The sequence below is a fragment of the Selaginella moellendorffii genome, unplaced genomic scaffold, assembly GCF_000143415.4.
Source record: "Selaginella moellendorffii unplaced genomic scaffold, v1.0 SELMOscaffold_148, whole genome shotgun sequence".
NCBI lineage: Eukaryota > Viridiplantae > Streptophyta > Lycopodiopsida > Selaginellales > Selaginellaceae > Selaginella > Selaginella moellendorffii.
Window position 1 is genome coordinate 156,007 of NW_003314409.1, and position 26,934 is coordinate 182,940.

The 26,934-nt window shown below is 45.1% G+C and overlaps 9 protein-coding genes across 11 annotated transcripts; 4 read left to right on the forward strand and 5 right to left on the reverse strand.

Moving 5' to 3' along the window:
- Positions 1-2: 2 nt before the first annotated feature.
- Positions 3-1,575, reverse strand: LOC9652445 (rhomboid-like protein 19). The gene is made up of 8 exons (XM_002993056.2): positions 1,457-1,575; positions 1,257-1,381; positions 1,136-1,196; positions 895-1,061; positions 733-838; positions 466-671; positions 264-407; positions 3-210 (listed from the first exon to the last, which is right to left on the reverse strand). The coding sequence occupies exons 1-8, from the start codon at positions 1,475-1,477 to the stop codon at positions 123-125; spliced, it is 918 nt and encodes a 305-aa protein (XP_002993102.2). The 5' UTR covers positions 1,478-1,575; the 3' UTR covers positions 3-122.
- LOC9652446 (CCR4-NOT transcription complex subunit 9) lies at positions 1,530-3,466 on the forward strand. 2 transcript variants are annotated; one of them, XM_002993036.2, is made up of 9 exons: positions 1,531-1,725; positions 1,789-1,860; positions 1,930-2,019; positions 2,091-2,133; positions 2,201-2,307; positions 2,373-2,468; positions 2,537-2,727; positions 2,784-2,853; positions 2,910-3,466. In XM_002993036.2, exons 1-9 carry the CDS (start codon positions 1,576-1,578, stop codon positions 3,042-3,044), a joined length of 954 nt encoding a protein of 317 aa, XP_002993082.2. In that variant the 5' UTR covers positions 1,531-1,575; the 3' UTR covers positions 3,045-3,466. The 2 variants fall into 2 exon arrangements, with proteins under 2 accessions (XP_024522523.1, XP_002993082.2); XM_024666755.1 differs by having other exon boundaries at positions 1,530-1,725; positions 1,789-2,019.
- Positions 3,459-4,932, reverse strand: LOC9652427 (zinc finger A20 and AN1 domain-containing stress-associated protein 9). Its single transcript, XM_024666757.1, has one exon. The coding sequence runs from the start codon at positions 4,646-4,648 to the stop codon at positions 3,941-3,943; it is 708 nt and encodes a 235-aa protein (XP_024522525.1). The 5' UTR covers positions 4,649-4,932; the 3' UTR covers positions 3,459-3,940.
- A 246-nt stretch (positions 4,933-5,178) lies between these two features.
- Positions 5,179-6,912, forward strand: LOC9652447 (ras-related protein RABE1c). The gene is made up of 8 exons (XM_002993037.2): positions 5,179-5,466; positions 5,573-5,645; positions 5,712-5,812; positions 5,882-5,947; positions 6,010-6,107; positions 6,167-6,229; positions 6,291-6,383; positions 6,458-6,912. The coding sequence occupies exons 1-8, from the start codon at positions 5,394-5,396 to the stop codon at positions 6,527-6,529; spliced, it is 639 nt and encodes a 212-aa protein (XP_002993083.1). The 5' UTR covers positions 5,179-5,393; the 3' UTR covers positions 6,530-6,912.
- A 311-nt stretch (positions 6,913-7,223) lies between these two features.
- LOC9652428 (rhodanese-like domain-containing protein 9, chloroplastic) lies at positions 7,224-8,399 on the forward strand. The gene is made up of 6 exons (XM_002993038.2): positions 7,224-7,346; positions 7,401-7,633; positions 7,710-7,860; positions 7,933-8,018; positions 8,077-8,181; positions 8,246-8,399. Exons 1-6 carry the CDS (start codon positions 7,273-7,275, stop codon positions 8,305-8,307), a joined length of 711 nt encoding a protein of 236 aa, XP_002993084.2. The 5' UTR covers positions 7,224-7,272; the 3' UTR covers positions 8,308-8,399.
- LOC9652429 (probable choline kinase 2) lies at positions 8,313-9,839 on the reverse strand. Its single transcript, XM_024666763.1, has 6 exons — positions 9,454-9,839; positions 9,269-9,390; positions 9,020-9,215; positions 8,815-8,932; positions 8,580-8,728; positions 8,313-8,480 (listed from the first exon to the last, which is right to left on the reverse strand). The coding sequence occupies exons 1-6, from the start codon at positions 9,811-9,813 to the stop codon at positions 8,334-8,336; spliced, it is 1,092 nt and encodes a 363-aa protein (XP_024522531.1). The 5' UTR covers positions 9,814-9,839; the 3' UTR covers positions 8,313-8,333.
- A 175-nt stretch (positions 9,840-10,014) lies between these two features.
- Positions 10,015-14,281, forward strand: LOC9652448 (DNA cross-link repair protein SNM1). Of its 2 annotated transcripts, XM_024666783.1 has the most exons (19): positions 10,015-10,263; positions 10,324-10,534; positions 10,588-10,697; positions 10,753-10,814; positions 10,869-11,300; positions 11,374-11,427; positions 11,493-11,534; positions 11,589-11,711; positions 11,765-12,109; positions 12,157-12,220; positions 12,273-12,490; positions 12,549-12,662; positions 12,711-12,816; positions 12,871-13,082; positions 13,136-13,242; positions 13,314-13,728; positions 13,792-13,895; positions 13,978-14,020; positions 14,081-14,281. In XM_024666783.1, exons 5-16 carry the CDS (start codon positions 11,034-11,036, stop codon positions 13,456-13,458), a joined length of 1,797 nt encoding a protein of 598 aa, XP_024522551.1. In that variant the 5' UTR covers positions 10,015-10,263; positions 10,324-10,534; positions 10,588-10,697; positions 10,753-10,814; positions 10,869-11,033; the 3' UTR covers positions 13,459-13,728; positions 13,792-13,895; positions 13,978-14,020; positions 14,081-14,281. The 2 variants fall into 2 exon arrangements, with proteins under 2 accessions (XP_024522551.1, XP_024522550.1); XM_024666782.1 differs by having other exon boundaries at positions 10,324-10,697.
- Positions 14,131-16,053, reverse strand: LOC9652430 (ESX-1 secretion-associated protein EspK). Its single transcript, XM_024666774.1, has 4 exons — positions 15,812-16,053; positions 15,158-15,505; positions 14,866-15,094; positions 14,131-14,803 (listed from the first exon to the last, which is right to left on the reverse strand). Exons 1-4 carry the CDS (start codon positions 16,051-16,053, stop codon positions 14,519-14,521), a joined length of 1,104 nt encoding a protein of 367 aa, XP_024522542.1. The 3' UTR covers positions 14,131-14,518.
- A 69-nt stretch (positions 16,054-16,122) lies between these two features.
- Positions 16,123-19,570, reverse strand: LOC9652449 (protein ENHANCED DISEASE RESISTANCE 2). The gene is made up of 21 exons (XM_024666790.1): positions 19,407-19,570; positions 19,265-19,339; positions 19,144-19,197; positions 19,022-19,087; positions 18,915-18,970; positions 18,796-18,863; positions 18,614-18,739; positions 18,525-18,559; positions 18,363-18,463; positions 18,191-18,286; positions 18,060-18,139; positions 17,935-18,006; positions 17,689-17,880; positions 17,433-17,638; positions 17,323-17,380; positions 17,095-17,267; positions 16,894-17,043; positions 16,701-16,844; positions 16,527-16,622; positions 16,369-16,470; positions 16,123-16,306 (listed from the first exon to the last, which is right to left on the reverse strand). Exons 1-21 carry the CDS (start codon positions 19,551-19,553, stop codon positions 16,211-16,213), a joined length of 2,193 nt encoding a protein of 730 aa, XP_024522558.1. The 5' UTR covers positions 19,554-19,570; the 3' UTR covers positions 16,123-16,210.
- Positions 19,571-26,934: the final 7,364 nt, after the last annotated feature.

Here is a 26,934-nt window from a genome sequence, read left to right on the forward strand (position 1 = left end):
AGTTTCCAGGAAGTTTTTCTTTCTTCTTAGCTCCTCTCAAGTAAAATTTCTTGCCAAATTCTCGGCACTGAGATCTAAATCATGTGTAGGCTACTCTCTTTCGCGATTCTCTTACCACCATTCTATACATTCTCCTCCGCGGCGTTCGCGTTCTCGTTCTCCCTGGGATTATCGTTTAGCCTCTCTTCCAGCGCCCGAGCCCCGCGTTCCCTGTATGAAATGAACTTCCTGAGAACTCCACCACTACGAGAAATCTGATTTACCTTCGTCTTGAGGCTTCGATCGGATCCGATCCAGGCAGAGGTCCACTGCCATCGCCGCGATCGTCTTCCAAGTTTGCAGTGCTTTGATTCCTACGCCCGCACCAAAGCTTGTCGCAAAACGTCGCAACTGGATACACGACTGGCCTGATGGAAAATCAAAACCAGAAGTGAATGAAAGATGGGTTGCGTGATTCTCAGTTACCTCATGAACTGCGGGAAGAAAGTCGAGAACGCGAACTCGTCGCTGGAGTCGCCTTTCACGTTCTTGGCCTCGGGTTTGGTTTGATGGTATCGCAAGTAAATCCAGCTGATATAAGTTCCAGGAATGATGTAAGGGGCAGCGAGGAACGCATCCGGGACGACCAAGTAGAGTACTGCGAAGAATGCGACGAGCAAGGATGGAAACCACTGCACAAAAGCCAGACAGACGTTTCAACTTCTATAGTTCTAGAAGATATTCAGAGAACACCTTTGCACGTAGCTTGATTTTTGGGAGCTCGTAATCGGGCATAAGTTGCTTCACCGCAACGAGAAACCCTGCAAGCACTCCAGAGAATCCAGAGATTGGCACATACCTGAAAGGAAAGACGACGACTCAAAACCGGAGAGAAAAGAAAGAAGAAAAACTGACAAGTATTTCCCCTGGCTCGTAACGTAGTACAAGAACACCGAGAGGGCAAAAGTGGTGATCGTAGTGAAGAAATTGACAAGGATGATGAACAGGGACATTCCTCTCGACGTCCATATAGGTTCCAGCAATTTCCCGAAGAAGACTATCCCAAGAACACTAGAAACAAGCTGCAATGATCCAACGTAGAAGCCAGTGTCAGTGACTGGAATCGACGAAAAGTCCTAGCACTGCGCTTACTTACACCCAGAAAAGTGTGCTCGAAGTAACCGGCAGTGACAACATTCCACGCGAATGGTATTGTTCTGGCGAATGGATCCCAGATCGTCAGCACGAAAGAAGCAAAGCAAGATAGAATTCCTCACCTCCCGGGAACCAATGCGAGGTACTCCACAGTCCAGGGAAGAACAAGCGCTAGAACATACCCCGTCGCAAATACCAGCGCCAGGCCTTTGGACAGGCGCGTGGATCCAAACAGCGACCAAGCTCCCTGGATGCAAATTACGCAAATGCTGCTATAGATCTAGCGAAAAATGCGAGAGATCGAGAGATATTTCTTCCTTACATCGCCAGACGCTAGCGCCATCGCTGTCTCGCAGCCCGGGAGCCCTAAGATGAGAATGGGCCATGGCCTAAATTTTTTCAAGTAGTAGACAACTTGGACGCTCTCCAAGGGTTTGTGTTATGCTGGGAGGAAACGCTGGAGTAGGGTTTGGGGAGATGGCCGCGAATGCGATGCTGGACAGGCGGCGCGAGATGGCCACCGCCGAGCAGCTAGTGCTGGAGCTCATCGTCCCGGAGCAGCGGGAGAACGCGCTCCTGGATTTGTCCAAGGTAAGATTGGATTGCGCCGGCATTCTTCTCCTCCGGGATTCTGAGCTCCATGGCTTGTTGCAGAAGAGGGAGTCCTTCCAGGAGCTCGCTCCGATGCTGTGGTACTCGTGCGGGACAATCGCGGCGCTCTTGCAGGTGTGGGTTTTTTTTTTCCTTCTTCTTCTACTTCTTCTAGTTTGTAAGCTCTTAGAACACTACCTACAGGAGATTGTATCTATTTATCCAATGCTTTCGCCTCCAACCTTGACGGCTGGTGCTTCGAATCGCGTTTGCAACGCTCTGGCTCTTCTCCAGGTCTGTGCTCTTGTTTTTCTCTTCACTTCGGTGACAATGTATCAATCCTCACGACCATGTTTTGTGTCCAGTGCGTGGCTTCGCATCCGGAAACGCGGACTCTCTTTCTCAACGGTGAGACCCAAACAACTTTTCGATCGTGTTCTTCGTCTCGTGACTTTGGTGCGGTCATTGTTTGCAGCACATATTCCATTGTATTTGTATCCTTTCTTGAACACCGTCAGCAAGTCGCGACCATTTGAGTACTTGCGTCTCACTAGCCTTGGCGTTATCGGTGCTTTAGTAAAGGTAAGCAAGGGACTCTTCTAAAGTGGTTCTTTTCGTGCGATGGATGACACACGAACCTCTTGCAGGTTGATGATACTGACGTGATCAACTTCCTGCTGTCGACTGAAATCATCCCACTTTGCCTGCGTACTATGGAAATGGGCAGCGAGCTCTCCAAGACGGTTCTCTCTCTTTTTTAAAAAGTTTTCTCCTGCTACTCCAGCACTGAAATGTTGCTCCGTCACTGCAGGTCGCGACTTTCATCGTCCAGAAGATTCTGCTGGATGATGTAGGGCTCGCATACATTTGTGCAACGGCCGAGAGATTCTTCGCCGTGAGTGCAGTTCTAGGAAACATGGTACAGGCTCTTGCAGAAACACCGTCGTCTCGCCTGCTCAAGCACATCATCCGTTGCTATCTCCGTCTATCAGACAATCCCAGGTACCTCTTTTGCGCAGGATTTGACGTTTTGTAACCTCTCGCCTTGGCCGGCACAGGGCTTGTGAGGCGTTAAAGACGTGCCTTCCAGAGTATCTCCGCGACAACACCTTCAGCAATTGCTTACGGGTAAGCAAGAGCTTTGAGACTTTTCGTTTAGAGCGTAAGATCAAGTTTCCTTCCAGGAGGATGCTGGAACTCGGCGATGGTTGACACAACTCCTGATCAACGTCGGGGTTGCTCCTCTCCATCCCCAGCGAGTTCCCGGGGGCATCCCAGGCGCGCCTTTGAGTGCCATGGAGCAGCTACTAACCGGGTAAACACACACACACACAACTTAAGAGGCTTAAGAACATCGGAGGAAAGGAACACAGGGCGGTACTTACACTGGGAGAGAGCGGCAAAATCTCGCTTCTCCCGCAAGGAAACAAGGCGATATCAGATCATCAGTCTGTCTTGACAACGAAAGTTTTGGAGTGACGCTGCTGCTGCTGTTGCTGCTGCGGCGGATTAAATTAACGCGTTCTAAGTGGGGAAGACTCGTTCGGTCGTGTACCATAGCATGGCGGATTCAAAGCTCGGTGATGGTGAAAAAAATAATTTTGGAGGGGACGTGGCAGAGAGCTCGTTTCCCTGGGACAAAAAAACGTTTTTTTTTATGCTGTGACAGTGGCTCTCGTGGAGCAAAACCATACGATGTAAGAAGTAAAAAATAAGATGGAAAGAAGGCTCGATTCTACTATAGGCCTAGTTTTTGATTAAATTATCAAGCTACATTGATTTGCACACCCACCAGCCATATGTGATCCCGAAAGAACGACGAAAACGCAACCATAGCGGGGAGAAACAAAACTCTCAAGAACACCTCCTACATGGAAAGAGCCAAGGAAAAAAGGACCACCAAAACACACGTAGTAGAAAACGAGAGGAGGCTTTTAGCGGCGAGGAGCGAGAAAGAAAGCGAAGTAAAGAAAAAAGAAAAAAGAACCTTGAAAAAACCAATAGAGATTTGATCGAGCTCCAAGCTGTGGAGCTCGATCGATCGAGAAACACCTCCTTTCTCTCACAACATTTTTTTTTTGTTTTGTTTTCTCTCTTTTGCTGCCTCTCCGCTGCTCGATCTTCTTCGTTATGAACAAGGCCACACGATGGATGAAAAGAACCAACCTTAGAAACTCTGATGATCTTGTGCTCGCTCGCTCGCTCGCTCGCTCGCTTAGATCTTTTCAATCTTGTCGGCCTTGACGACGGGATTCGCCTTGGCGATGGCCTCGCGCCCCGCGGCCTTGTAATCAAAAGAGCAATTGTGCTTGTCCGAGTACCTGTGCATGGAGCAAAACACGTCCCCGCAGCGGCACTTGAATCCGGTCAAGCCGAGGCGCTTCCGGCAAGCCAGGCAGCGATTTGGCAGCCGCGGCTTCTCCTGGGAAGCCGAGGAATCGTCCTCGGTTACCAAGGTGGTGGCGCCGGTGGCGATGGTGGTAGAAGTACGACTGGTAGCTATGGCGGCAAGAGCTTCTTCTTTCGCTGCTGGAGTAGCAGTAGCACAAGCAGCAGCAGTAGTGGTGGTGGTGGTGATCATCGTTTCCTCGAGGTGTCCGTGGTGGTGGTGTTTGCTTGGCTGGAGCTGGAGATGGTCGGTCGCCTCGTCAGCAATGGCGAGCTCGAATTGGGCGGTGGAGGTGGCGGTGGCGGTGGCGGCGCCCTGGAGGCCCTTGATCGCGGCGATGTCGATGGCGGTGGCGGGCGACGCCGGCGACACCACCGCCGCCTTGCTGCTCGACTGCTCCCGGTAGCACTTGGAGCACAAATTCATGGTGGCCACGCTGCCAAAGAAGCCGCAATTGTTGGCGCACAGCACCGGGCCCTCGGGGAGCTGGCACCCCGCCGCCTCCTCCTCCCTCTTCCAGCTCTCTTGCGCCATTCTTCCCCTTGCGCTACTCTAGATCTCCCCGCCGCCGCGCAGAATCTACCTGGGGGGAATCTCGCGGACCCAAGCGAGGCGGCGAGCGGCGAGCGGCGAGCGGCGCTGTGGTGTAGATCCGACCAGCGGCGCGCTGGATCCAGCCAAGCCCGGCGCCTCCGCAGCGATTCCCACAAACCCTCCCAGCGCGAGGAGGACGAGCCAAGGGCGGCGGCGAGCGAGGTGAAAGAAAGGAAGGAGTGAGCGAAGAAGAACAAGGACACGAGACCCTATGACACTGTCCACATTGGCGAAGAAAATGTGATTCGATTTTACATGGAAAGCCGCCCACGCTGCCCGGGCTGCCCGAACACCCGACGTGGCCTGCCCGGCCCCGCCAGCTGTTCGTTTGGTACGCCACGTCCTCCGCGGTTTCGTGTGACGTGGTGGCGCCGGGCCACGTGTATTCGTACGGGCACCTTTATTTTTTCCCGCGTACGGAGGGGAATGTTTCGTGCTTGACGTTAGGTTAGGTTTGGTGGGGGGCAAAAAATATAGGAGTAAATTTAGGGTAGGAGGAAGACGACAGGGGCTTGGCGGCATCGCGGCGTGGATCGGCCATGGATCGCCAGCAGCGATCGTGAGGAGACGGATGTGTCGTCTTCGCTGGTACTCGGATCTCTTGTTTTGTGTGGATTTAGGGCTTTGATTTGGCGGCATTGCGCCCCCGAGCGAGGGGTTTTGATCCCGTCCGTGACCAGCGGCCATGGCCAGCGGCTCTGGGAGAGCTAGGGCCGACTACGACTACCTCATCAAGCTTTTGCTCATTGGCGACAGCGGTATGGTTCTTTTGTTTTTTGTTTTTTTTCCCCCTGTTCTTTCCCTTTGTTTTTGCTCGCTTTGATGAGAATGTAGGTTCTTTTACATGGTCTAATGCGCTTCCAGGTGTTGGGAAAAGCTGCCTCTTGCTGCGCTTCTCGGATAATTCGTTTACAACGAGCTTCATCACGACAATTGGGTGAGTTCTTTGCTCTTTTACTTCTCTCTTTGTGATGAACTGAATTGCTGTTTCTGGGATTGGCAGGATTGATTTCAAGATCAGGACCATCGAGCTCGATGGAAAGAGGATCAAGCTGCAGATATGGGACACAGCTGGGCAAGAGCGCTTTCGAACGATCACAACTGGTGTGCTTAGCTTGCTACACAGCACTTGCTTTTCTTTGCCTTTTGCCTAAAAGCTCTCGGATCTTGCAGCTTACTACCGAGGTGCCATGGGAATTTTGCTAGTTTACGATGTCACGGACGAGTCGTCATTCAACAGTACGTACCAAAGTTTTTCTTACGTGCGAGAAGGAAGAACTCGACCTTTTGGCCTTGACCAGATATACGAAATTGGATCAGGAACATTGAGCAACATGCGTCTGACAACGTGAATAAAATCCTCGTCGGCAACAAGGCGGATATGGACGAAAGCAAACGGGCACGTTTTTTTCTTTCCCTTTCCTTGCAGAGAATTGACTTGGTCCGCTCCACTTGTAGGCTGTTCCAACTGAGAAGGGCCAGGCTCTCGCCGATGAGTTTGGCATCAAGTTCTTCGAGACAGTAAGAACTTTTCTAGACAAATCTCGCGCTGAGATTTTCTTCTCTTTTCTAATCCTTGCAGAGCGCGAAGACGAACCAAAATGTCGAAGACGTGTTTTTCACCATTGCCAGGGACATCAAGCAGCGATTAGCTGAGAGTGACGCCAAAGCCGAGGTCGGGTTTTGTTTTTTTTTTTTTTTCCTCCCTGGTTTTGTTTAAACTTGTCACCGCTGGTTCTTTGTATTCAGCCTGGAAACTTGAGACTCAACAGACCTGACACAAGCAGAGGTCCGCACAAGAAAGAAAAGTCATGCTGTTGATTTGATCTTTGCAACGCGAGGAAAGAAAAAAAAAACAAAGCAAACACAAGTAAGAAGGAAAAAAGAAAGTAAGAAAGGAGCCAAGAAATCTACAACTTGCCGTGTGATTTTGTGCTAAAACTTCGTACCGATTGACTCAAGAGTCGTGTTTGGAGGCCTTCTCGAAGCACAGTTCCAAGTACTCGAGCCTGGTTACAAGCGTTCGTCGTTCGGCCATGACTCTACTCAGCAATCTCTCGCTGCGCCAGTACTCTTGCTCTAGATCTTCCAGTTTTCTCTCCAGATCGATGCTGTCGTCGTCCAGATCTTGGACGGATTTTTGCAACCAGTGTACATGGTTTTCCAGCTGCAACCAAGACGACTGTGTCAGATCTCTTTTTAAATGTGGCCAACTTACGGCTTTCTCGGTGCCAAGTGGAGTGATCATCCTGAAAATGAGTGCTGACAAGAACTTGGAGTAGTGGAAAAACACGGCCGCGTAGAATAAAAGCGTCCGGCAACACGGGAGCACCAACGAGCAGTAGCCAAAGAGAAGGATTTGGAGCTCCCACTCGATCAGCGCTCCAAAGCAGTCCATTTTTGTTGATCTTTCCTCCAAGAACTCTCTTGAATTTCTCGCGGGGTTTTTTGCCACTTGTCCAGCGAATTGTCTGCCACGTCACGATAAAAAGAATTGCTACGTCTGCAAGCAACCCAACCACATTATCTAGAAGAATCGCCACGTCAGATTTACCGCCAAAGATATGGCTATGGCCGCCAAGACGCACTCGCAGTGGACGCTCTCTAGCAGCTGCTCGTCCTCGAGAGGCTACACGAGGTAAAGTTTGCGAATTTTCAGTGCTGCTCGCATTGATCTGGAACAGGATTTTAGAGCTAGGAGCGTGAAATGGAGGAGGAGCCCGAATTACCTCGCGAGAGCTGCTACAAGCACTGCCATTGTGGCCGCTGGAATCAAGTATGTTGATGGAGAGGAGGCCAAGAAGCTCGTCACGGAGGAAGGCTACAGTGTGGTCGATGTCCGCGATAAGTCTCAGTTTGATCGAGCGCATATCAAGCCATCCACGCACGTCCCACTGTTTACAGTGAACACCGATGGAGATATCAGTAAGAACTCTTGCTTTCTTTTCCGAGTTTTTCTCTGTTACCTCGGCTTAAGTTGACGCTCTTTCCATTCTTCCAGGTACCTCGATCAGGCGAGTGATGCACAATGGATTCGCCGGGCTTTTTTACGGAATAGCGTTCACAAAACCAAACTCCAACTTCGTCGCTGATGTTGAGCGGAGTTTTTCTAAAGACAGCAAGCTGTTACTCGTCTGCCAGGAAGGCTTAAGGTGAGAGTGAGAGATACACTAAGTTACCTTGGAGGCGAGCGTTTCTTTGTCTTGAACATTTGATTCTTTCAGGTCTGGACAAGCAGCCGAGAAGTTGGAAGAAGCTGGATTCCGAAACTTGGCATTTATTGACAATGGGCTGCAAAAAGTTAAGCCAGGTAAGCAAAACAAAAAAAATAAGGGTAGAAAGATTCTTAAGTTGTACCCCTGAAGCAGATCTTTTCGCAACAGAGGGTCCCAAGCAGCTCCAGGACGCAGGAAAAGCGGGCCTGGTCACCATCCAAGGCCAATTCTCCGTGGTCCTTGGGGCCATTTTAGTTTGTAAGATGTTCTTCCTGAATCGTCAGAACCGAAGAAAAACGAATCTAACTATGAAACTTTCCAGCCGCGTACCTCTTCTTGACATTGTTTCCAACGCAAGCGGAGGAGCTCTTCTTCAAGAAGTGATTGAGTCGCTGGAATTTTGTATCTGTTTATTTCGATCTCAAGATATATGATACACTTTCTAAAGGATATTTCTTCATTGTCCTTGGCCATAATTCACGCTTCCTCTCATCGTAGCGCTGGAACCGCTGCCTCGCATACTCGAGGAAATCAAAGTCAATGTCTGAGATAGCTGCCTGTAGAAAAGAAAAGATATTTTTCCAGAGTGAGATTCAAACCTTAAGCAAACTGACACAGACGCACGACATGTCACAGAAAAAGTTGACAATACGTACCGAAATTATTCCCCAGAGGCCCCAGTGCAAGTGGCTCGCAAGTTCATACAGATCAACTCGGAGCAGTAGCGTGTCCACATCTCCTCGACTCGCTTTTGATCCAGAGGAATCCAGGTACGCTTCTATGAATCTTCGCCGCTCATCTTCATCTGCCGAATGAGAGCAACAGTGTAAGCTCTCGCAATTAAAATGCTCTCTCTCGTTTTCTCGACGTGAAAAGGCGAAAAGTACTTGCCTGGGTACTTGGCATAGTCCAGGCGGTGGGGAGATTCCGTGTGATAATCGGCAGCCATCTCGCAGAAGTGATTCGCAATGTCAAACGCCACGGGATTGTAGCTGGCGTACTCGTAGTCCTGTTAAGCACCAACGTTAATTAGATTGAGAAAACTAAGGAAGAGAAAGAAGATCCACCAAGCAAAAAGGCCTTGAAAGAAACGCACTATAATGGTCAGAGCGTCGGTGGCATCGTTGTGCATGATATTCCCGTATTGTAAATCGTTGTGGCAAAACCCAATCACATCGCCAGGCTCCGGGATGGTGCTCTCGGCCTCGCGAATCTCCGACTCCAATCTCTTCATGTGGAATTCTTGCATCGATTGAGGCGAGCATAGCTTCTCCGCCTTTTGGAGCCAGTCCCTGCGATCGAAATTCTCAGTGTAGAGATCGTTTGTAAGGCTATAGCTGTGTACCTCAAGCGCTCCCACAGCTTAGGCTCGTGCGATTCCGGCAAATCCAGGCGATGGAATTCCCACATCTTGGCCGCAATCCGTGCGGAGATTCCAGGATCGCGAAGATCGGCAGCCGTGAGCGTCTGCAAGAAATTCCAATCCGTCATCGCGGTTCCAAGAACGCCAAGGGAAAAGGAGACACAAACCCTGGCATGGATGAATTCCTCCACTCGGCCATTGGGGAATCGGCCAAGAAGACGCGGCCCCTGGCCCTTGCGCGACACGAATTCGAAAATCCGGACCTCGTCCTCCCGCTTGAACAGGATGTCGACGCTGTCGCCGTAAATCCTCACCAGCGCCTTGCGCTGCTGCTCGCCGACCCTGCCGCTCCCCCCCGGCCACTGGCACTCGTAGATGTGATTCGTCATAGCTCCCTTGAGCGGCCTCCATGTCACGTCCAGAGCATCCAAGACATCCGGCCACTTCCCGGCGAGCTTGTGGAGAAGGGGGAAAACTTCGCTGGGGATGATCCCGCTTGAAACTTCGCTATCGTCGAGTGATCCCATCGCCTCGCCAAATCCAAATGAACAAACGAAACCTAAAACGAGGGATACATAAGCGCGAAAAGCGGAGCGCCACGTCATCGACGAACACGTATACTTTTCTTTACTTTTACCCCATACGTAAATGTAGATATTTGAATTTTGGGCGGGAAAGACAAGCTAGGGTTCTATGGCATTTCTCGGCCCTAAAGTGGTAGCGATTCTCGATCGATCGAGCGGTTTTGTCGAGTTTCTAGGTTTTGCGAGCTTGATTTTGAGTCGTGTCTAGCGAATCGGATGGATGCTCTACATAGGTACCGAGCTTCAATACGATAGGACTCGGAATCGCGTCACGGGGACTTCTGAAGAAAAGTCTGTGAGAAATGGTCCATTGTGGCGGCGGTCTATCCCTTATCTCCGCTTTGTACTTTTGGGATCACCATTTCAAAGCGTGCTTGGAAAAAAGAACCAAAGGTAAACATAATTGTCAATAGCTTCTCTCTCGCCCATTGTGCCAAACGTGTTCTTCTCCAGTTTGCGGTTCTCCTCGGTCAAGAATCTCGTGTCCAATCATCGAGGTAGGAAACTTTCCTTTGGCTCACAGTAGAGAAGAATTGTATGGCAGGACTTTAGTGAGTGGCCGCATTACCAGGATCTAGAAGATAACATAAACATGATACAGGAGCGAATGGTACACAGGCTTTCCTATTTTTCTATCAGGAAATCCGAAGAAATCCGTGACCAGGTCTGTTTAATCCGTTTTTACCTGCTGCTATCGTTTTCTTTTTCGTCTTGCAGGACGCACGGATTTTTTTTTTTTTTGGGAACAGTAGATTTGCAATCCAATATCTTAGATTGCTGTGAAAACCACTGAGAACAGTGCATACCAACTGTAACTCGTGCTCTTGGTACGTTTCTTCCGTGTTCTTAGCGACATTGGTATTGACCTTCCATTAAATCTAGGAAAGGAGCTGTCGCAAAGAGGATCTAGACGGCCTTGTACGCTCGACTCGTCCACCACACACGTAAGATTCGATTGTTTCATTTAGTTTGTATCGATTCTTGTGTTTTCATGGCAGGGAACGCTTTTCTTCGATCACAAAAGAATGTTCTTCAAATACAATAGAACTTACTTAAAACATGGCATTTGAAACTTGGGCGGGAAATTACTAGCTAGGGTGTTTTGGAGAGCGTCTAGGGCGGCACGAGTAAGCTAGGGCTCGCGAGTCGCGACTAGAATCCGGATGGATGCTCCACTGGGCCTCTCTGATGATGCTGCCGGGACAGACGATTGGGATGATGACGACATGGTGAGCTTGATGATGACTCAGGTGAATTCGCCGCTACAAGCGGCCTCGTCGGTGCTCCAAAACATCAGCAATTCGGGGAAAATCCATGAGAATGGTCTAAATGCGGCCGTCTTTTGTCCGATTTGCAGTTCCGAGATCACTAGCATGTCGATCCAGCAACGCGAAAACCATTCTAATTTGTGTTTGGATCAGAAATCACAAGTAAGTCTCTCTCAATGTCTTTCCTTTTTTGTCTTGTATTCCTCAATCATGTTTGTGATTTTTTTGTTCTCAGCATTGCCAGAACGATGTGCCATCTGCGGTGGAGTGTTTGGAACAAAAATCACAAGTAGGTTTCGTCTTTCCTTTCTTTTCTTGTATTCCTCAAACACGTTTGTCACTTTTTGTTCTCAGCATTGCCAGAACGATGTGCCATCTGCAGTGGAAGAAGATCAGGTACAGAGATGAATTTGTCTTTCGTTTCTAACTTCTATTTTTTCGTGCTACCAGAATTTGCCAGTTGATGTTGCTCCGGTGGTCAGGTTTCTGGAGAAGCTTAACTTGTCCAAATACGTATCGTTGTTTATCAAGGAAGAGATCGACTGGGACACCTTGCATTGGCTTACAGAGGAAGTAAGACGAGTTTTCTAGATTCTGTTACGTCACTGAATTGGCTGCATTCTCAGGATCTCCGTAGCTTGGGAATCGATGCTTTTGGACCACGGAAGAAGATTGTTTCCGCTTTAAGGGAGATGAAAACACCTTTCTCCACTGAAGTTCCAGTTCCGGAGAATGACACGCACAAAAAAAACGATAACGAAGAAGACGAAGCTCTGCTGCCGCAGTCGGGCAAAAAGTATATCACAGATTTTTTCGGAGCTACTGGAGGAACAGGAGGCACAAAACCCGCTTCTGGAAGAAAGAGAAACGGTGATGCGTCACTCAGTAAAACTCGGAAGAAACCTTCCAATTTATTCAAAGCTGCCGAAGCACGGCAGTGGATGAAAATTCCAGGCACAACGTTCAGAGTGGTCCGTCTGATCTGTTTTCTATTGTTATCTCACGACTGAGTTTGCAGGATGCGTTCAAGCACACGACTACCGAATGTTCCCATTGGTTTCTCACTCATTTTCACAGCGATCGTAAGTACTCATTCTGTTACTCGACTTATCTTGCTTGGCTGTTTTGTTTCAGACTATCAAGGGCTTACTAAAAGCTTTCGGTTCGGAAAAATCTACTGCTCCATGATAACTGCGCGCCTTGTGAACTTGCGAATAGGAATTACGTGGGATCGCTTACATCCTTTAAACTTAAACGAAAGAACAAAGATCGACGGAGTATGGGTGACACTCTTGGATGCAAACCACTGTCCAGGTGCGGCCATGATCCTTTTCGAAACACACGATGGTAAGGTGTGGCAGCTAGTTTTCGCGAAAAGTTTCAATGAGAACTTGACATTGTTTGATGCAGTTTGTCTTGCACACGGGAGACTTTCGGTTTTGCGATGACATGGCAAGAATCATGGATATCTTACCATGTAGATTGTCTGCATTGGTTTTGGATACAACGTACTGCGATCCTCAGGTATTCGAAGGAGTTTTAAGTTCCACGGCTCATACGTGTTGCATGTAGTACGACTTTCCAAAGCAAGAAACCGTCATTCAGTTCGTTATTGATGCCATTCAAGCCGAATCGTTCAACCCGAGTACTTTGTTTCTAATCGGAACTTACAGTCTGGGTAAGTTTCTCTTTTTTTTGCACAATTTTTAGAGACTGACCTTCAAGCTACCAGGAAAAGAGAGACTGTTCTTGGAAGTCGCTAGAGTTCTTCGGAAGAAAATATACGTCGGAGCTGTCAAGCGCAGAATGCTCGGCTGCCTGGATCTCAGCGACGAGGACATGGACTGGATAACCACAAGCGAGTGCGAGAGCAGCATTCACGTCGTCCCGCTCTGGAGCATTGCGAGCTTCAAACGGATGGCATCCATCTCCCGGCATTACCACGTAAGCTCCAGCCGCTCCAACCTTAAGTCATCCCTTCGCGTTTTTGTGAACAGGGAAAATACACCACCATCGTCAGCTTCTCACCGACAGGGTGGAGCTTTTCCAAAGGGAAAAGAGGAACTGGGAATGGCAAGAGATGGCAGCAGGGAACTATAATCAGGTAGTGTGATCTCTTAAGTTGTCAAGGATCGCGAGCATTTCTTTGATCGCTCTCTCTTTGATCTTTGCTAGGTACGAGGTCCCTTACAGCGAGCACAGCAGCTTCACGGAATTAAAAACATTCGTGAAGCTTCTCTCGCCAGTGGAGATCATTCCAAGCGTGAATAACTCCTCGATCCAAGCAGCCAAATCCATGGTAGCCTCGCTAAGGCCTTAGCCAAAGAATAGTAAAGGAAGAGCTATGGACGAAATTCGAGCTTGCGATTGATTTCTTTGTCGTGGATGAGATTTGAGCCCGCGATCGGTTGGTTTGTGTTGCCCTAAGAGGTAGGAGCGATGGCGATGGCGCTGCGGCAGGCTCTTCTTCGCAAATCGCCTTTCAATTCAGTGCCCCGGCGCTCTGTCAAGTACAATGCCGTGGAACTCCCGACGAACAGCTACAATCGCTTCGCGCTGAAGAGCCAGGAAGAGGTGGAGCATGACCTCCGTAAGTATCTTCTATCTTTTTGGTCTTTTTCCCACTCTCAAGCGCTGGATTTCCATTTCCTAGATGAGATCAGCAAATGGAAGAAGATAACTCTCGGGATGATCATCGTGTGCCTTTGTGATGGGTTCTATGTCTACAACCATCCGGAAGTTCATGAGCCCAGAAAAGTACGTTCTAAGAGTTTTTCTTCTTTTCTTTCCCCTTCTTTTCTCTCCTTTTATGATTTTCTTTTCTTGCTATCCCTCGCAGGAGTATCCATACATGAACGTTCGCCACAAGGATTTTCCATGGGGTGAGTATCTCAGCTTGGAACTAAGTATTGAGCTTTTGACTTTTTTATTTTCTTTTCCAGGCCCGGATCCTCTCTTGAAGACGCTGTTTGGCACGGAACATTGAATGGAGCTGGCTAGGAAATAATCCTCCGGATGCTAGCAGAATCAATAATTCTCACGCTTGGTTCTTGCTAGAGGTCCGTTGATCCATGTTCTTGTCGATAAACACGTTCTGTGCAACCTCTTTTTTACTTCAGAATCCAGACCAAAGTTTTTGGAAACGTCTTGAAAGAAACTAATGCTTTCCAGTTGTATTTTTTTCCTAGGTGAACATCTTTGACAAAACAGCGTGCTATTGACTTAACAGCTCTCGATCATCCATCATCCAGCCATGATTGATCATCATCGACAGACCTCAGCAAAGAACTTCTAGAATTCAACAAAAGGAATTTATAGCAAGAGTACATTCGAAGGTTTGTAATAGAACCTCCATCGTTTTATGCTGCGCTGACTTCGTATCATTGCAGGAATCCCAGCCTCTGCAAGACTAGCCTCGCCTGTTCTTGAGATAGAGCTGGAGAAACTCCACTATCATCCACCGGGAGAGAGAAGAGGCTCGACTGGTACTTTGCGGGATGAGCTCCGCTGAGCAACTCAAGCGATGTCGTCAAGCCGAGGACTTTGCCGTGGAAGTGAGCCACCGAGTGTTCGTATGGAGCGACGATCTCCTTCCGGTGCCTGTAAAGCAGTGCTCGCACTGCAGCATCCTGGCCTGCTAGCGCTCCCACGACGCCGGCGACGAGCTGGAGCAGCAAAACCGAAACCAAGTCACACTGGTAACAAAGATCGATCCAGTCCAACTTACCGCTTTGGAGGATTTGGAGTGGAGCTCCGGCAGGATCCCGACTGAGAGCGATGTGGCCAGCGGTAGAACAGTGGAGCTCGCGACGAGAGCGCTCAGAGGTGTGGAGAAAGGATCAAAGGCCGGGCTCAGCACCTCACCGAATGCTGCATGCACGATCCTTTGGAAAGCCAGCTTGGTCGACGCAATCTCCGGGGCCTCGACGCCATCTCCCAGGTGTTTCTGGATCATCCTGCCAAGCGAAAGAGAGAAGAGTTTGCTCGATCAAAGCTAGTGTGATCTCCGACGATCAAACCTTGTTTGCAACGCGGACTGGATGCCAAACTCGGAGATGATATCCATTGTTAAAGCCTCCTCGCCGGAGAAGTTTGCGCTCTTCTTGGAAGCGGCAGTCACGTACAAGCGCTGCAAATGGTTCATCACTGTGAAGATTTGTGTCAAGGGAAGTTTTGGATGATGGGCTTTCCCACAGCAGGGAGAGCAGTGGGATGGCGGTGGTGGTGTTTGGCGATGGGAGGGACAGGATGGAGGAGATGGGCAAGTGTGACGTGGGGGCGATGGCGGCGGGCACGGTGGTCGTGGTGGCGGAGTATTGGGTGGCGGACACGGAGGTGGAGGTGGTGTCTTGGAAGGTGGCCGAGTTCTGGGTGGTGGCGTTGGACACGGAGGTGGAGGTGGAGGTGGCGGACACGGAGGGGGTGGTGGCGGTGGCGGCGGTGGCGGCGGCGGCGGAGTTGGACACGGAGGTGGTGGCGGTGGCGGCGGTGGCGGCGGTGGCGGAGTTGGAGGTGGACACGGAGGTGGTGGCGGAGGCGGCGGAGGTGGCGGCGGAGGCGGAGTTCGAGTAGGAGGTGGCGGACACGGAGGCGGTGGCGGCGGTGGCGGAGTTGGAGGTGGTGGACACGGAGGTGGAGGTGGCGGCGATGGCGGGGGCGGAGTTGGCGGGGGCGGAGTTGGCGGGGGTGGAGTTGGAGGTGGGGGTGATGGCGGGGCCGGAGTTGGCGGGGGTGGAGTTGGAGGTGGGGGTGATGGCGGGGTCGGAGTAGGAGGTGGCGGTGATGGCGGGGGTGGAGTTGGCGGAGGCGGATGCGGTGGCGGAGGTGGTGGCGGACTTCTGGGAGGAAGTGGTGATTGTTGACCGCCAGCCACGCTAGCGGTCAATACAAACACCAGAAAGGCCAACCACACCATGGTTATTGGTTGATGAAGGACCTAAACCAACAAGACACTTATATATACAAAGCAACCATGCAAAGTTCCTCACATTAATTTTGTGTCTCCCATTGTGCATGCTATGTCTGATACTTACAAAGAATGAAAAGGTAAGATGGAAAGGTAAAAAAGAAAATCAACCGAGTTGAAAAGGCACGGCAGATTCTGGGCTGATTCTATTTACTCGAGTTGTGCCCAGTATGTATTCTGGCAGCTCGTCGTCGTCTTTGGCCTGGAAGAAATCAAGATAAAGTAATCTCCAAAACTTTGAAGAAACTTTGATAGCTTTGGTACCTCAACAACAATCGCAAGATCGACAACTATTTTGGTGACATATCCCAGCACTAGCCCGATAACTCCTCGTGCCACGGAAGAGGATCCTATATCCACATCAACCTGAAAGAAGAAACGTTGTTTAGATCGAAAAGAAATGCTCGAGCTTGCAAACGAACCTCCAAGTAATTGTCCTTCCTATAGTAATGGCAAGTTACTGCTCTTCCTAAAAGGCACGCCTTGGTGCCAACAGCTCGTCTTACGACCCAATATCCCTGCGAGAATCCAAACGAAACAATGCGAGTAAATCCTAGACTACAAACAAATTCATAGCATATAAAACTTAGCCTCACCTCCACGATGCTTGGAATGAGCTTGAACCGCGAGTTTCTAAACGAGTCATCCCCATTCGCAAACTTCTCAAGCAGTGAGCTTGGCCTAAGCGAGCGATCTGCTGCGTAGTAAAAGACCAAGCTGTAGTTTGGCTTCGCGGGTACCTTCGGTAGAAAAAGCAAGATCATTGAAGCAGATTTTCGCAAAACTTACCTGCAGGTTGACGATCAAAACAAATGGAAGTTTTTTGCCTGCTTCTGTCCGGACGATACTTTGTGGATGCCTCGCAACCAAGTCAATTCTGTGAGCGGATTTGTACCAGTCGACGGCTAGAAGCTTCAAGACTGGCTCTCCCCCAGGAATCTGACAAGGAAAGGCTAAGAACATTGTCACAGTGTTGAGAAAGAATGGTACCTTCAGATTATCTCTCGTATATGTTCTACCCCGGACCATAAAACCTTTTCCACCGGGGTCCTCCCAACAGTTACAATCCTTGGACGGAGACGCAGGTTCTAGTGAGCCTTTGAATGCGTTTACATCCAGGTTGATTCGTGGCTCGTCGGCTAGTAGTGGATTTTCCAGTTGCGCTGGAGAGTTAAAAGAAAACCGTGCTAAATTTTTAAGACTCTAAAGATGTTTTACCTGCAGCAAGTGCCAGCATTGCGCTCCATGGGGCTCTGCTAAGTCTATGGCTCCCTCTCTGCAAAACATAGTTGTGAAAACGTGGTCTACGTAAAAGAAAGATGCCATACCTGAAACGGGATATTGCTAATCAGCCCTTCGGTGTCATCACCGGCATCTGGATCCTCGGAAACAATCGCATCAATGAAATCTTCGGTAACTTCCGTGTCTGCAGCAGTTTCTAAAGGCTTGGCCGCTTCCTTTGGAACATTCAAAACAGAAATTCGATCTTCTAACAAGCTCAGCTCCGCTTCAGCCTTGAAAAACTCTCTCAAGCCTGTAGAGCAAAACGATCAACAAATGAGTACAAGCATTACCAAAAAGAACCTGCTGTGCGACAAAGCAATATATACGGCACGGTTTTCCGAAAAGAGGAGTAATCACTCTTTTTCCATTTGCCCCAGCTTTTCCTCCACCTCCCCCATCCTGTGGATTCAATCTCCATAACCTGTGTTACTAAAGATCGAGAACCCGTGGTTCCTGACCTTGTCGGCAACGGGTTTATCTCCCAAATACCAGCTGCATGAGACCGGACGTTAAACACTTTGACAAAGCAGCAAATACGACACTTACAGTTTAAAACAACACGACGTAATCCAGGTCTTTTCGGTCGATTTCTGTGAAGAGTGCTAATTTGCGTGATAGCTGCAGCCAACCTTTGCATAAACTTCGGGTTATGTCCGTAGAAATGAACTTACAATAAGAGCCATCTTGATCACGGCGCCAATAACGCGAAATCAGAAAGTCCCGTCTTTTGTATTTTCTATACCAGCTCCAACTGCAAGAACTCCATTTGAATTGTAACTAGAGAAGTAGCAGGACTACTTACTTCTCGAAATATTTTGGATCGAAAGTCCCGTAGACTATGTCCGCATGCCCGTCGATGTGCTCAACAAGCTCCAAGTCTCCGGTTAGAACATCCCACCTGGATTACGAAACCAAAAACACTGGCTCTTGTCAAACAAGCTACGAAACGAGAGGCAGAGTTCGATCGGAAGTACTGATGTCTTTGCGACTTGTCTAGGCTCATTACAATCTCAAAAACTGCATCCGGCGACGCATCAACCACGCCGACGGATTTCATGATCGTGCCTCTATCAGCCTGTAAGCAAGCATCTAACATGAGCTGAAGGAAAGCTCTGATCTTAGCAAAGAAAACACACTTGAAGAGCAGCCACGTCCTCAAACATGCGCAAGCCTGTAATTACAGTAGCTAACACTCGCTCGTCAAAAACGGAAAGTTTTGACAGACCATTTTGAGTTTGGAAGCACCTCCAGTCTGCTTGTTCAACGGCATCACCGTCACGCTTGTTGAAATAATCGTCAGTGTCAGCTTCCTGAATCATCGATGTTCGTGCCCTCATGAGCATTTCAGGCCCTGGAACCTTCCGTCAACTGCATCTATCTCCCTCAGATCTGTGTAAGTTTCGTTACCTTTTCCAATGGTAATAAGTCTGCTCAACCGCGACTTTGATCGCATCCGAGGCAAAGTCTGTTTACTCCTGCCAATGCTCCAGATCAGACACACGGCGGCTGGAAAAACTGGCACTTACTCCTCCTCAGTGAGCGAGGGAGCGCGGGCTGATGTTTTTCTAGCTTCAAGTTCGGCCTAGAAAGGAGAAAAGATCAGCCGAGTTACAACTAAAGTCAAGGAAGTCACCTCGTCTTTCGCATGGCGAAACGCGGACATCCATTTCTCTATCTCTTCGGCACTGGAGCACGCAAACTGCGCACACATTCTCGATCACTACCACCACTGGCCTGAGAAAACCACTACAGTACCTGTACATGCTTGCTGTGATCTCGTTTACTGTGGATCTTCATTCCATAAAGTACCTGACGAACACGATCACTGTGAAGTTTCTGAAATGGAGCTAGCTACTTCTTTTCCTGTAACACGCACCCTGCCGTAGACGATCTGGCGGCCAATCTCCGCGACCATCAAGTTGTGTCTAACAATCCCCTTCTTCATCGGTTGCTGCATCGATCGAGAAAAAAATTGTGAGCTTCATTCATGGTAATGGCAGGAGACTAAAAAAATTTACCAGGCCGGGCTCTTCCTGTGGATCTCGCTTATACATATCCACGCATCTCCCTTTGATCACCAGGTATCGAGCGTGACAGTACTGGAGGTCCTTGGAATTGATTCCAACATGGTAGACCCATCCGGCATAAGCTTGTGCTTGGGCCATTCTCCGCGCGTAGCCGATTTCCTTTCTCTGCCATCACAGCCAAACTAAGACTTGCGAAGCTAAACAAATGATCGAATGGCTTCCAGCTGGAATCGCCTGTAAACTAAAGAAATATTTTCTAGCTCGTCGTGAAATGCGTGCGAGACAACGTGATCGCAAGGGGGCCGCATTGCCATAGATCGAGAAAATAGGCTTACCGCGATTGCTAAGCGATCGCATTGAGAAGGTGAAGAGACGTGGTCGCCATAGCCAGCGATTAGGGCTCCGAGCTCATGGACATAACGGCAGTTGCCTTTACCCCAGTTTAACCGGCCTTAAAGCCCGCTTATAGGGGGGGAAATATTTCTAGGGCTCTTGATGGATCCAATTCTCGGCGCTTCGGGGGCCCCGCGCGCGGATCTCCAGCGCCGAAGCTCCTTGCCGGAGATGTATGGGAAAATGAGCGATGTCAGCTGGGCATATTCACGGTTACACTTGGAAGTTTTCCATGAGCAATTTTGGTGAGATTGAGCATTTTCCATGTGATCTTGAGTGTGAGATTGAGGTTGCGAAATTCCCTTACTCCGAACAATACTAGCCTGGTTGGATCTGTCCCATTTTATAGATATCTTTATTGAGAAATTAGGAAGTGCATTCAAGATTTAAGCTGGTTTCTGCCAACCCCATAAAAACCACGTAAAAATCAATATCAATGTCCAAGACTTAAAAGCTGGTTTCTAGGTGTTGCAGAGAACCACGTGGAAGTCTGTTCCAAAAATTATTAACATGGGAGAGATTGCCACCATGTAAGCATTTGAAAAAGCTCCAAAGTTAAAATAGTGAAGAAATTTATACCATCTATCATTATGCTTACAGGATTGTTCTTACATGCTTCTAGCAAGATGCTCGGCATTTAAGTCGATTCTCCCTGTTAGAAATAAAGAAGATCACTAGTGGGATATCCTATCTCATCAATTCCCTTAAAAAGCTCTCATTTTACTCTTCAGGTAGTGCTTTGGTTCCCCTTAAACCCTATAGCATTAATGCTACCTAGCTGACTCAAGACCAATCTATTGCTTTATCATCTAAATTCATGCAATATAAGTAGAAACAGATTTTCAAAACCATCATTGTGGTGTCCGGGGCTAATAGTTATGGAACAATGTTAGTAATTTCAAACTCTTTGGAATTGATTATGTCTCATGGTAAGAAATGTTACAATGTTATATCAAACATTGGAATGTTTCAGTTCCCCTTCACAGTCATAATCTCATAATGTATATAGAAAGTGTCTTTTTAATCCATGATTGGTATTTCAAGCTTAGAAGATTGTTTGCCTTTTGAGACAAGTGTCATCAGTGGCTTTATCTTGATGAACCATATGTGTTACAATCAAAGAATGGACGTTATCAAGCTATGATTGCAACTTTGTTCTATATGACTAAATGAAAGAAAAGAGAAATTCTCAACTCAGAAAGGTGTGGGACTTGTTCTTGGTGTGTATATACAACCTCCATGCCCACTCACTATAGGCCTTGATGGAAATGTAAAGATTGGTCATTATGTTTTTTGGGATACTGTTGCAAAGTATGAAGGTTGTAAAAACCAACCTGATTGCATAATAAAAGTTGGACTCTCGATATAAGATGATGGCTATATTGTAGTATCTAATAATTTTATTCCATACCTATTTAAAATAATTTTCTGTGTGTTGCATTGGTTTTCTTAATAGAATTAATCTAATTAATCAATTAAAATGTTATAATTATAAACATATTCAGAAATTATAAACACAAGATTAATATTATTATATATAAACCATTAGATGGTAGAATAAACTAAAATATACTAAAAAGTGCTTAGGAAAGTTAGACATGTTTATAGATTATAAATACTAGATTAATCTCAATAAGAAACATTCTTTAGATCGTAGAATATCCCAAAATATCCAAGCATAATCTAGGTATATTTACTATCACCCCAATACTCTTACAAGTTTGCTTAAGCAAACCAAAAACTAATTTCTTAAACTGCTAAAATAAAATTTGAAAACTATAATTATATGTAATTATTTAATGCTAATTATTAAAGCTTTGGTGCACATTTCATACATCTTTGCTTAATAGGAGTGTCATTCCTATTTAGTGTTATTGAATAATCCAATTGATCAATTGGATTGTTTATAATTTTTAAATCTAGATTAATTTTATTATCAACATTAAATGGTAAAATAAGTAAGAATATACTGAGAAGTTTCTAGAAAATTTAATAAGTTATAAATAAAACATTAATCTAAATTAATGACAACCATTAAATGGTAAAATATCCTAGAATATCTAGGCATATTCTTTGTATAGGTTTGCTTAAGCAAACCAACAAGATCTTCTTTATTTGTCCTGTGGAGAAAGCGTGTTTAAGCTCATAAAAAGGGGGAATCAATTAAATAAGAAGAGAAAGAGAAAATAATGAAAAGAAGAAGAAAGGTCATAAGCACTTAAAGGAGCTAATAATAATGTAAGTTTTCCTATAATCATAAGCAGTGTACCTTTTGGTCTTGGGAGCATCCATGAGTAGAGTTTCATGGGTGCTGTAATCCCCACTGTTGCATATAGGAGTTGAGTATGGTGGTGTAGGGTCTTGAGTCACAATAGATGGTACTCCAATTTTTAATGAAGTGTGGTTATCATTTTTTTTATATAGAACAGGAGATCCCATTATTTACACTATGGTTTGGTCAAGTCTTGTTACATTTAACAACGTATTCTACATTGCTAGACAAAGTTTATCATTGGCATAAAAGAGCATATATAGACACATTCTTGATAATTTACAGTACTTGCTTATACAACATAATTGAAATCCAAGTGTCCACACCTCTCATTGTAGCTATTATAGAGCTATACTAACTCTGATTGCAATTTCAAGGCTGTCCACTTTCCCCAAAGTTGTTTGCTATTTATATTGATGCATTAAAGACAATGATTACATGCAAGACAGCACTTGATAGCTAGAAAACCAAGAAAGATAACCTAATTATGTTTGAATCTCAATAATGTGTAAAAAATGAGCAATTGATCTACATAAGAGTACTATTTGGGAAAACCAATTGCATGGAGATCATGGGTTTTTATCCAATGAGAGCTTGGAGGCAAGCAAAGATCTTCACAAATATGCTTGAAACAACCAATATATTATGGTATTTGGCCAAGTATATACAAATATCTAGGGTATTTCATCCACAAAAATAAATGGCTACAGCAAGAAGTGCATACTTTGCACTTCAATCAACTCTCCATATTATAAAGCTAAATGGCAATTTTTCTTGATAAAGGCTCCATGTATGCATCAGAAGTTACTGATCCAGGTAACTAATGCTAAAGAAATAGCAAAGCTACAATACCAATTAATTTGTTGTGAGCTGTAAAATGTAAGATTTTGTGAGCTGTAAGATTTTATCACCAGTTCCATATATATGACTCCTTCTGCAAAGGTGTAATCTTCCTCCAATGAAGCCCTTACCTTTTCTCTACCACTTAAGCCCAACTTATTACCAAGGAAGTACCAACCACATGGCATTTTACAGTCATAAGTGGAGTTTCACTAAAATACATATCTAGGGTATGGTGGAGATATGGTGTTAGCTATGGTGGGTGGAGGTGAAATAGTCATGATGTTCAATAGATTTGGGTTTCTTAGGATTTTACCCCTGTCTAGCCCTTTATCCAAGCACAAAAAAGGGTAAAACAAGAGTTTTTATTTTTTATTTTTTACCTCAATGAATCTTGACATGTCTCACAATGGCAAGAAGGGGCCATAATAAGGTTTTTTTAATATTTCCAACTTACTGCATAAGCTCTTCTTTACTTGCCTCTCCCCCACCTCCTAGATGGGTGGCATAAAGGAAACTTTGGTTCCTATTGAGTATGGGATATATCATCAACAAAATTCTCCTTTGGCATTAGCAGTTACATATCTCACCTTTGTGATTTGATTGTTTGCTAATTCCAACCTTGACATGCTATAAGAAAAAAGGATAGAATCTATGAATGAGTCTAATTATTTTCTCAATTCCTATTTTAGTTCTTTGCTTAGAAAGCCTCCATTCGTTTTTTTTTTTTCCTTTAAGATTTAATTGATCTGTTTCTCCTTCTCTTTTCTCTCAAGACAAAGAAAGTGTCCCTTACTGTACCTAGTGTTTTCAAATTGAGAGCTGTGCCAAGTTATATCCATCTAACAAAACCTAAACCATACAGATATAATGAGAGATGCAAATTGACAATGAGTGGGATAATTTGAATTGTTAACCAAGAGGGTTGAAGTTTTAAGGGTGGGTTACTAGTTGCCAAATCTTACACATATTGTCCCACATTAGTAATATAAACAAAGTGACAACATAAATCCTACATAAATGCAATGTATGTCCATGCCTAATCACTATAGGTCTTAATGGAAACATAAAGATTAGTGATTATATTCTTAGGGCCCCCATATGGCCATCAAGTTCTGCTCCATTATCTTCATATGTTCAAAAGTTATGTTCTGCTCTATAGTTACCATATGGTAAATTACTATAGGGTAAGAGGTGAAAATCACATGTGCAAGGTGGGTGGACCCCACTTTTGGTGGGTGTAAGTTGGGATATATTTTTGGGGTACTTATAAAAGGGAATATGATTGCATAATAACTATTGGCCTCTCATAAAAGATGATGGTTATATTACATACTTCAATCTTATTAATTTCAATGAATTACAAAAAAAACTAATTCTTGAAGCTATTGTAACACTTTTATGTACTTTACTTAGAGGGTAAATTTTTGAATTTTTTAGTGTCTAACTTCAGCCATTTAATATAGATATACTTGCCTCATTCAAAAGAAACATTCTACTATTGTTTTGGTATAAAAGAAGATCTATATGGCTAGTGGGAACTCAAAGTTAATAGAAGGCATGTGATAATAACTCATAAGCTGAGAGTTCACCTAAACATCATAGTATCATTATACATTTAATTGGGCACTATAGAGAGATTTTATTATTATTATTATAGTATTTACAAAGGCTCCACAACTGAAATATACAAACACAGCATAAAACAAAGTTTTGAGTATTAGATTCCAGGACATGGCATCATGACAAGCTCAACATGAAAATACATATATGTATATTGTTCATTTGGCATAAGGCAAACTCTTAGTTCTTGGACAGCTAAATATGGTGGGATCCTGAAAGCATTATTGTTAAAAGCCAAGGATTTACATAGTGAAAAAATATATAATAAATGTGGATCAACAATTATAAAATAGAATTTTATTTATGGAAAAAAATTTGATTTTACATAAGAGGTTTGTATGCATTCGATATGCTGAAAGATTCTCCCAATTAAAAACAATGAAGATTACTATTGCTATTTCCTAACTCATTCAATCATTTCAAAAGCACCCTTATTATTCTGTAGGAGGTAGCTTTACATATAATCTTGTAGTCACATATAAGTATAGTGCCATTATACGGCTTTGGTTTTTCAGCAGAGATTACAACTTTAGAGCCAACACTTGTTTAATAGCTCCTAACCCCAATAGTATCTTGTCTTCTAATATCATGCAATATGAGTATAAACATATCTATGAAACTATCATTATAGAGTCTGAAGTATTTAGAACAATGTCAGTTATATCCAAACTTTTGGATATTGATTATGTTTCATGGCCTGCCAAGAATGGTCACAATGAATTAAAAGCTAGTGACAGGAAGAAGTGTTCATATTCATATTTTGCCTATTCAAGTGCTTGGAAAAAGCTCAAAAGTGTTCCTCATCAAGATCTAGTGCTAGTGTTGGGAGCTTTGCCACATCTAGTTAGAGCATGAAAGTGAGTGGGAAATTCCTTGAATATCCCAAGATCCATGTATAAAGCTTACCAAGATTTAGGGCTTTGGAGCACAGAGTTTGGATAGCCTTTGTTTACATTATTGGGTTATCTTGTAGGCAATGACTTTTCCTTGGCCTGAGCTGGTTCCTTGGTGCCATCTAGTGCCTCTACAGCAATGAGCTTCTTCCTCTAAACCCTATCGAAATCATTGAGATAACTTTCTTCTTGCCAAAACTCAACAAAGATGGCATTGACTAAAATAGAAAACTTTGGTACTAATTTTGAGATGTCTGGAGCAAGCTATTGTCAGCTAGGGGTTGTTCCTAAATGCACTGTGTCCTCAATGCTTGCTGCTCCAGATGCAAAGGATGGACTCCACATTTGGAGTGGAAGTCGAAGTCCACATAAGTTGAAATGCTATCAGCCTGGATCAAGATGTCTCAAGAAACTCCTAGAAGCACCACTATATTGTTTGTGAAGTTTTGAGTAGTATATTCGTGTTCTTTGAAGGAGAAAAGTGCAAAGCCTCTAATAGGTGAGAATAAATCATGTTAGTTGAAGATTTCAGTCCTTTGCTAGTATGACGTCCACCAATCAAAACATTTGCAATAAATGGGGAGGATTTTAAGTTCATGACTTGGATTGAATGTGGGCTTTGTACAGGAGCCCTTTGCCACTAAACTTTTCTTTGTTCTTATCCTTTAAACTAGAGGATATTTAAGCTAAATACAATTTCATAAAATATGTGTTTTGTAACAAATATTTAATCTAAAGCTAATGATATTTTTGAGAGTTTTAAATAAAATATAATGTATTTTGAGATTAATCTTGTAATTATTATTACAATGTTTTTGTTAATATAGTTCATTTATACAAGTGAATGCTTTGTCACAGCTCATGAAAATCTTAGAAACATATAGTATGTACACATTTATTTCATATATATATATATATATATATATATATATATAAATAAAAATAAATAATAGATTCTCATATCAATAATTTTTCTATCACACTCAAACACTTTTAAAGACTGATTTCTATCTGATACATCATAGTTGGATTAAGATGATAAATTATACCAATATTCAAACATATATTAAGTATCTTGGTTTACTTATTTACTTAAATATTAATTACTTTATTTTAAAAGATATGAATTATTATAAATGAATTCTTATGTTTAATGAGTGACTTAAATATTGTGAAAAGTAGTCAAAATATAATATTATATCAAAAGTTGAAGTATCTCTCTTGGTCAGGGATTGACAAGGCATGGGGCAAAAGCAACAACTTAAAAATGCCTTGACACATATGCACCTGCTGCTCTTGTTGGAGAAGCATTTTGTATTCCTTGAATTTCGCTAATGCTAATTCTATGGGTGAAGTCATCTACTCGGCTGCTAGTTAGGGTTTGACAAGCTAGCAGTCCAACAATGCTCTAAGAGGCTCCTCACTGAAAGAAACTCCCAGCTCCCAAAATATCTCCATCTCAAGCTCAGGAGGAGCAATAGCTCAAATTGGTTGAGGA

Excerpts from the sequence above, each read along its gene's own strand:
- LOC9652427 (XM_024666757.1), bottom strand. The coding sequence starts at position 4,648 with ATGGCGCAAGAGAGCTGGAAGAGGGAGGAGGAGGCGGCGGGGTGCCAG.
- LOC9652446 (XM_024666755.1), top strand. The coding sequence starts at position 1,576 with ATGCTGGGAGGAAACGCTGGAGTAGGGTTTGGGGAGATGGCCGCGAAT. Across the intron at positions 1,726-1,788 it reads CGCTCCTGGATTTGTCCAAG|AAGAGGGAGTCCTTCCAGGA; the intron begins GTAAGATTGGAT and ends GGCTTGTTGCAG. Across the intron at positions 2,854-2,909 it reads CCTTCAGCAATTGCTTACGG|GAGGATGCTGGAACTCGGCG; the intron begins GTAAGCAAGAGC and ends GTTTCCTTCCAG.
- LOC9652447 (XM_002993037.2), top strand. The coding sequence starts at position 5,394 with ATGGCCAGCGGCTCTGGGAGAGCTAGGGCCGACTACGACTACCTCATC. Across the intron at positions 5,646-5,711 it reads AGCTTCATCACGACAATTGG|GATTGATTTCAAGATCAGGA; the intron begins GTGAGTTCTTTG and ends TGGGATTGGCAG. Across the intron at positions 6,108-6,166 it reads ATATGGACGAAAGCAAACGG|GCTGTTCCAACTGAGAAGGG; the intron begins GCACGTTTTTTT and ends CTCCACTTGTAG.
- LOC9652445 (XM_002993056.2), bottom strand. The coding sequence starts at position 1,477 with ATGGCGCTAGCGTCTGGCGAT. Across the intron at positions 839-894 it reads ACGAGCCAGGGGAAATACTT|GTATGTGCCAATCTCTGGAT; the intron begins GTCAGTTTTTCT and ends CTTTCCTTTCAG. Across the intron at positions 672-732 it reads AAATCAAGCTACGTGCAAAG|TGGTTTCCATCCTTGCTCGT; the intron begins GTGTTCTCTGAA and ends GCTTTTGTGCAG.
- LOC9652430 (XM_024666774.1), bottom strand. The coding sequence starts at position 16,053 with ATGGTGTGGTTGGCCTTTCTGGTGTTTGTATTGACCGCTAGCGTGGCT. Across the intron at positions 15,095-15,157 it reads CAGTCCGCGTTGCAAACAAG|GATGATCCAGAAACACCTGG; the intron begins GTTTGATCGTCG and ends TTCGCTTGGCAG. Across the intron at positions 14,804-14,865 it reads ACTCCAAATCCTCCAAAGCG|CTCGTCGCCGGCGTCGTGGG; the intron begins GTAAGTTGGACT and ends TTGCTGCTCCAG.
- LOC9652428 (XM_002993038.2), top strand. The coding sequence starts at position 7,273 with ATGGCTATGGCCGCCAAGACGCACTCGCAGTGGACGCTCTCTAGCAGC. Across the intron at positions 8,019-8,076 it reads GCTGCAAAAAGTTAAGCCAG|ATCTTTTCGCAACAGAGGGT; the intron begins GTAAGCAAAACA and ends CCCCTGAAGCAG. Across the intron at positions 8,182-8,245 it reads CCTTGGGGCCATTTTAGTTT|CCGCGTACCTCTTCTTGACA; the intron begins GTAAGATGTTCT and ends GAAACTTTCCAG.
- LOC9652429 (XM_024666763.1), bottom strand. The coding sequence starts at position 9,813 with ATGGGATCACTCGACGATAGCGAAGTTTCAAGCGGGATCATCCCCAGC. Across the intron at positions 9,391-9,453 it reads AGGAATTCATCCATGCCAGG|ACGCTCACGGCTGCCGATCT; the intron begins GTTTGTGTCTCC and ends AATTTCTTGCAG. Across the intron at positions 8,481-8,579 it reads GCCTCTGGGGAATAATTTCG|GCAGCTATCTCAGACATTGA; the intron begins GTACGTATTGTC and ends TCTTTTCTACAG.
- LOC9652449 (XM_024666790.1), bottom strand. The coding sequence starts at position 19,553 with ATGGCCCAAGCACAAGCTTATGCCGGATGGGTCTACCATGTTGGAATC. Across the intron at positions 19,340-19,406 it reads CACAGGAAGAGCCCGGCCTG|CAACCGATGAAGAAGGGGAT; the intron begins GTAAATTTTTTT and ends CGATCGATGCAG. Across the intron at positions 16,845-16,893 it reads TTTTGATCGTCAACCTGCAG|GTACCCGCGAAGCCAAACTA; the intron begins GTAAGTTTTGCG and ends TTTCTACCGAAG.
- LOC9652448 (XM_024666782.1), top strand. The coding sequence starts at position 11,034 with ATGGATGCTCCACTGGGCCTCTCTGATGATGCTGCCGGGACAGACGAT. Across the intron at positions 11,712-11,764 it reads TGCATTGGCTTACAGAGGAA|GATCTCCGTAGCTTGGGAAT; the intron begins GTAAGACGAGTT and ends CTGCATTCTCAG. Across the intron at positions 13,083-13,135 it reads CCATCTCCCGGCATTACCAC|GGAAAATACACCACCATCGT; the intron begins GTAAGCTCCAGC and ends TTTTGTGAACAG.